Source organism: Podarcis tiliguerta, assembly GCF_965153285.1.
Source record: "Podarcis tiliguerta genome assembly, chromosome: 1".
Taxonomy (NCBI): domain Eukaryota; kingdom Metazoa; phylum Chordata; class Lepidosauria; order Squamata; family Lacertidae; genus Podarcis; species Podarcis tiliguerta.
The window spans coordinates 51,372,628-51,379,417 of record NC_139534.1 but is presented as its reverse complement, the minus strand read 5'-3'; the positions used below and the strand labels follow the sequence as shown (position 1 = coordinate 51,379,417).

Genomic DNA, 6,790 nt, shown 5'->3' with positions numbered 1-6,790 from the left:
GCCTTGCCTTTCAGGTTCACGTACTTTCCACCCCTGCAGTGTTTCCTATGAAGATTGTTCATGATGTGCAAAAGTTAGCTTTTGCTTAAAGGCAAGTTAGGTGCTGAGGCTGCAGAACACTGAGAGTTGTAAAAATTTTGAGCAATAAGGTCATGGCATACTTGTCCACTTTTTAAATTTCATGTGTGTTTACTAACTCTAGTGTACACTGTGATATGCACAGATCAGACACTCGCCCATCCTTTATTTCCCCATAAATGATGTGTTTGAGACCAGAAATATTCATTCTGGGCAACAGAACTGGCACCAGGACCTGGAGTCATATTTTCCTCCTATTTTGAGCTGCTACTCCAAGAGCTGTGTTTTGAGTGTGAGTGTGTGATGAACAAAAAGAGAGGCTCCCTCTTGTTCCTGTATATGCATATGGTTGCTGTGAATGAAAGATGTCCGCTGCTTTGGAAACTCAGCTAAGCCCAGTTTTCCTCATTTTATGGTAAACTCCAGGGGTTTGTGTTTCTTCTTTTTCTGTAGCCCACAGCATTCACGAAAGGCTTTGCAGCTTTGATTATGTCATGGAATGGATGTTTTCTAACACAAAATTGAGTAGGTACTCAATTCCTAAGAATTGCAAATTTAAGGTTGATTTCTACTGCTGTGGTAGTCTTAAACATTGCTTTTTTGTTCCTATATGCTCATGTTTTGCTTGTGGATTTCTCATTTCTCATGGGAAATGGGATGCTGGACAGCATAGGACTTCTTTGCTTCTTTTCTATAGCTCTTCATTTTCCCTGTGTTTTAATCTTTATTCCCAACCTTCAGTTAGCCAAAATCTAAATTGTGCAATGAAACGAAGCCATGAAAATGTGCATAAATTACCCCATGGCAGAATTGTGTGTCTCCTCAACTCCCAGCATTTTAGGCACATTTTGCAACAGGGAATTTCAGACCATTTTAAACTTGTCTTTTTATTATTTTGATAAAACCAATTTGCATATGTAGGGTCTCGGCCCTTTACAAAGGAGGCAGTATTTGGGAAGTAAATGACATTCCATGCATTGCTATAGATATTTTTAGACATATATTGCATCTGTAAACATACCTGAGTTAAACAAAGATGTACAAGTAGGAGGGTTGTGGCTAGAGAACAAGACAAGCTGACTGGATGCATAGGCATGCTGTAAACAGGCAAGCTAGCTTGCAGGTAACTGTGTCACATCTGTCACAGCCAAAGTGCTGTTTCCACATGAATTAGGTTTTTGTTCTGTGAGACTCTAGCCCAAGGGCAGCCAACATGGCACTTTCCAGATATAGTTGAACAACATCTCCCATCATCATCAGCAGATAGCATGTTCAGTGGCCAGGTATGCTAGGAGTTGGAGTCCAGCATTGAGGGCATCATGCTGACTATCCCTGATCTGGGACTGGCAAAGTCCAACTGGCCTCCAGTGGGGTGCATACAGGGTGTACTTCAAATGATGAGGGACTACAACTCCCATCATCCCTGGTCAACCTGGCTAATGGTAAAGGAGTTGTAGTTCAGCAGCCCTCCATCTTAAGTCTAAATGGCTAGAGCAGTGAGGCAGCCAATGTTATCCTGTCTTTTGATTTTTCAACCAGCAGGCCTCTGTAGTTCTATCTGCTATTTCTGCTTCCCAGCCAAAATCATTCCACACAAAAGGGTTGCGTCTCAGAGGCAGAAGCCTATGGCTGCTATGTGGAAGTTGTACACGCGCTATTTTGTGCGACTGGGTAATTTAACAACTGAAATTGCTAGAGCACAAAAGCACTGGAGTATGCCTACTGCGAGATCAGACTAAATGGTAAGGAGCTGAGCCTTGGCTATAGGGGCAAGCAACCTTGTTGTTTTGCCTTGGTAATGGACTGGATGAGAGCAAACAAACTGAAGCTTAATCCGCCTAAGACTGAAGCACTGTTAGTGGGTGATTCCCTAGACCGGATGGATGGGAGGTTCTTGATGGGGTTACACTCCCTCTGAAGGAGCAGATACATAGCTTGGGGGTACTTCAGGGTCCTTTGCTGTCGCTTGAGGCTCATGTGGCCTGAACAACCCCGAATGCCTTCCATCAGCTTTGGTTGATGGCCCTACCCCTATGCCTCTATCTGGGCAGGGATAGCCTAACTTCTGTCATCTATGCTCTGATAACCTATAGGTTAGTTTATTGCAACGCATTATATGTAGGGCTGCCTCTGAAGATGGTTTGGAAACTTTAGCTGGTACAGAGTTTGGCAGCCAGGTTGCTCACTGGGGCAAAACAGGTTGAGCATATTACATCAATCCTGACTGCACTGGCTGCCAGTTAGTTTCCAGGCCCAATTCTAAGTGCTGGTTTTGACCTATAAAGCCCTAAACGGCTGAAGACTGCAATACCTCAAGGACTGCCCCTCCCCACACGAACCTACCCAAACAATGTGATCATAATCTGAGGCCTTTGTGTGCCTCCACAAGAGGTCAATAGGCTGTCAACATAAGAACAGGCGTTTTCTGTAGTGGCTCCCTGTTTGTGAAATGCTCTCCCCAGGGAAGGCCACCTGGAACCTAGGTGCCAGGTGAAAACATTTCTCTTCAACCAGCATTCAAGTGATTAACATTCTGTAGCCTTTTAAACGTATTTGTGGGAGGGGAATTAATGGTTTGCTTTTGTTTATGTTTTATTATGCAGTTTGTATTCTCGTTTTGTATTTTTCTATTGTGAACTGCCCTGGGATTTTTTGATGAAGGGCGGGATACAAAACTAATTAATAATAACAGTAATAAGAATTGTGTCACTGGGTACATTTTTTGAGGAAGTGCTGCGGGTACCAGTCACAAAATGGCTGCTGTAGGAATGTGGCATAACAGAAAATGACTACCACATGACTAAGAGAACAGACAAGGAGGACCACAAATGGTACAGATAGCCCAGCCCCCCCCCCAATCATTAGGGGGAGGAGGACACCAAAAGCGTGTACAATCTGGTATCTAATGAAATAGGGTTGAACAAGAAGCTCAAACAGTCTCTTGCACATTATGGATTTTTGAGATGTTTGCTGAAACCTTTTTTGAGCACCATAGGAACTAGTTGATGCACTGTCACCTGTGGGTTCTGTGTTGGTGACCATTGTTCTCATCACATTTTTGTGGAGCTAGCATCTTAATTGCATCAGAAAAAAGGCGTTATGTTTATGGAGGCTTTGAGAATACCAAGGCATTCCTGCTGTGGAAGAATTCTTACTGAGGAGTCAGTTGTATAAATATTGTTAGTGCTGATGCAGAAAAAGACAAGCTCATCTATAAGAATCTTATCACTTCCTACTTAGAGTTGATTTAGAGGATGATTCGAGTCTAGCCAACATCTTTCTATATAAAGGCAGAATTAGACTGTCAGAGCTCCTTGGCCAACACATACTTGACAGGAAGTCAATGGTTATTGAGCTGAGAAAAGGAATTGTTGGCATTCCTTTTATCTTTATGGCAGTCTTCAAGGAATCAGTCGGATAAGTCCTTTCTACTCTTTCCCTGAGGGCTGATAATCATAGGCACACACTGTACATCATTTGATGGCTTCTACCTAGCTGTGCAAACTGCCTCCATTGGAAAGTATTGTTAGCGGCTCTGTGGAAGGCTTTCCATGTGCGATGTCAGTTTCCCAGATGCATCTTGTCAAATGTTTGCTAAGCGATAAACATCCATATATACAAGCACCCTATTAGCTGCTAACTGGGTGGTGGTAACGGGAGGGCTACAGCTAGGAGAAGAGGAAGGGAAAATCTTGCAGTATCTCAGTACCATTCAGATTGGGCAAGGGGAATAAATAGAGCAGGGTTTCCCCTTTCTCATGCAATCTGCAAGGAAAAAGAGCAGGTGGTCAAACAGCTTAGCTTCTTCCTGTCTCTTTTGCTCAGTTAGAAAGAGGAGATGCCACAAGAGTCAACACCGGAATCCTTTCTTGCTTCTCTCGGTTATTGCCAAATCTTGTCAGGAGCATCCAGGAAAAGCTTGATCAGCCACCTTCTGATGCTACTTTAAAGGTGGCTAGCAGACTGGACCTACTTCTGGGCCCAGATCAGGAGAGTTGCCCTTGAAGACAGGTGGAAAAACAAAGCCCTTTGGAAAGACTTGATGGTTGGCTGACGTTATTGAAAGAAATTCACCCTTCCTTTTGAATATCGTCAAGTCTGCTTTGGGGTAGGTCCCATTCGCGGCTGCAGTAGCCTGTCCTGCCCTTTTTGCACAACGGAGGTAGATTTTAAAACTGAACCATACAAGTGGACAGATATAGTTGGAGGGTCTGGGAACTGTGCAAATCACAATAGTTTAAATTCTTTCTTTAAAAAAATAGCAGCAAAATGATACAAAACTGTTGGGTTGGGTTTTCGTTTTGAAAAAATAATAATAATATATATATATATAGTAGTGCAAAGTAACTTTTCAGTCCAGTGCTTTGTAGGAACAAGAGAGGCAGGCAGATGGAGTGGGGTATGGCATCCATTCTTAAGACAACTCTTGTCCCCTTCCCTCCCCCTCCCCCCACATTCTCCAACCTAAATGGGGCAGAGAGGGAAGAGCTGTATTTGGAGACACAGTTGCTTTAGTCACTCTCTGTTGACAACTCCCTGATTCGGATATGGACAAATAGGGAGGCTGGTGGGATCCCCGTCCCATCCTTGGAAAGAAGGTGGATGTGGCGGTATCCTGCATGGGAGACACAAAAAAAAGAGCCACGCACAGTGTTTGAAGCTGCCTTGTGTTGAGTTAGGCCAAGGGTAACCAACCATGTTGTTGGGCTCCAGCTGCCATCAGCCTCAGCCAGCATGGCCAATGGCCAGCGATTGTGGGAGCTGTACTTCAACAACACCTGGAGAGTCCCATGCTTGCTATCCCTGAGTTAAACCACTGAGTTAAACCACTGGCCCAACTCTGCCTACTATAACCAGCAGAGCCCTGGTGGGATCCTAAAAACACACACAAACCAGGGCTCATCTGCATGCATAGCCTGTGCTCTCCTGCTGACCTCTAGATAATGCTACAGGCAGAGATATGGGTGTAGCCACTGCCCCCCCCAATCCACAAAAAATATTGAAAAGCATTGAAAGTACATTGATTGAGGTTCCTGGCTACACCCATGGGCAGAGAGCACATTTGTCTCTATAGTCAGCTTTTCCTGGCTGTCTCTTGAATTTCCTCTGAATGGTTACAAATTTTGGGTTTCTCCCATTCCTTTGAGTAGATATATATTCTGCTTGCCCTGCAGCAGATGCATTTATTCGGTTGATCACAGCTACAACCTGTAGAAGTGTGTATTCTAGCACCAGGATTTCTCTTCTCCACTAGATGGAGGCAACATGAGCTGCCTCCCTCCCCCTACAAAAAATAAAAAATGTATGTACACGGGATGGGAATGCAAAACTCTGCAATGTGATCTAGGAGCAGCTACAAGTATGGTAATAACTAATACTAAGGAAGCAAATCCATTGATTCTGAGGATGGAATCATACATATTCCTGCGGCCCCCCCCCCCGGCCATCCTGCAAAGTGAGTTTTACTTCTCATGGGGGAGAGATAATTTGTGTGTTGTGATAAACGGCAGGCCTGCTTTGGGATTAAAAGTAAAAATAAATAAATAATAGAATTCAGGGAGCAGCTGTATAGGTTTAAAAGGGCAGCATCTTTAACTGCATCTCAATCAAACTGATTGATTGAATCCAGACTTACAATGCACTCCTGATTCTACTTACCGGTACCTGGGTATGCCTCACTGAACTCAGTGGGATTTACCGGTACTTCTGAGAAGACATGGTTAGAAGGGTCCTGGTAGTCATTAAGGGCTCCTCCACACTTCCACTTGTCTTGTGCCTGGAAAATAGGTCCAAGTGGCTATTCCTTTGCCCCACTGCTCTCCCACGGAAAACCTGCTCTTTACTGCTGAATTGGAACAAATGGCAACTCAACGAAAACCTGATTGCTGTTTGGTTCCATTTACCAGTAAACCACAGGTTTCTCCAGGGGAAAGTGGCAGGGCAAATGGAGGTGTGGATGAGCCCAGAGTCTGGATCTAATCCTATGTACTTTTGTGTTGTGCTGTAATCATAATATCCATGTGCTGATTTACTGAGTTGTTACAGTCTCTGTTGAAGGGGGTAACTTAGTCTGCCTTCCTTATGTACACAAATAACTGTCTCTGGCTAACCTTGACTGCCGGGGATGCATTCATCTCTTGATCTTGGCAGCAGTGGGGCAGCAAACTGGCACAAGGTAGCCACACCCCACAGGGCTAAAAGGGAGATGCTCACCTGCTTTGACACTAGTAAGAGGTAGAGTGTACTGTCCCACAAAGTCATTCCGAGATGCCTTGTCATAATCCTCCACCACAAAGCGCAGAAGTGCCAGCTCTGGTACCCAAACCTGGAACTGAAAGGCCTCATTCCATTGTGGGTTAAAACCTATCCAGGGATATTAAAGTGAAAAGAGGGTGTTGTCACAGCACATAATCTCTATGTGTCCCCCAGCCTCTCTCCATCTTCACCTCCATAAAATCTCACACAACTTCCCTCTGCATTGCTGCTTCTGAGATTCCTAAACTGCTCTGGTCAGTTTATTGTCTAACCTCAAAAACACCTGCCCTCTTTGCATCACTTTTCTACCACTCTGAATGGTCCAACTGGGCTTTTAGCGTTTTCAATGCCCCAGGAAAAAAGAGAGAAGATGCCTTTAAGTGGGAAACCAATGTCCCCACTGTGGAAGGACGTGTGGATCCGGAATTGGTCTCCACAGTCACTTACGGACTCATTG

At 44.4% G+C, this 6,790-nt stretch overlaps 1 protein-coding gene across 4 annotated transcripts in view; it reads right to left on the bottom strand.

Annotated features, from left to right (window-relative positions):
* Window positions 1–949: 949 nt before the first annotated feature.
* Window positions 950–6,790, bottom strand: part of PLCD4 (phospholipase C delta 4) — a 32,681-nt gene continuing 26,840 nt past the window's right edge. For all 4 annotated transcript variants that reach the window (XM_083444714.1, XM_083444715.1, XM_083444716.1 and 1 more), the window contains exons 15-16: window positions 6,292–6,441; window positions 950–4,693 (exon numbers count right to left, since the gene is read on the bottom strand). In XM_083444714.1, the coding sequence (XP_083300840.1) occupies window positions 4,590–4,693; window positions 6,292–6,441 (254 nt within the window). In that variant the 3' untranslated portion in view covers window positions 950–4,589. The remainder of the gene's footprint in view (window positions 4,694–6,291; window positions 6,442–6,790) is intronic.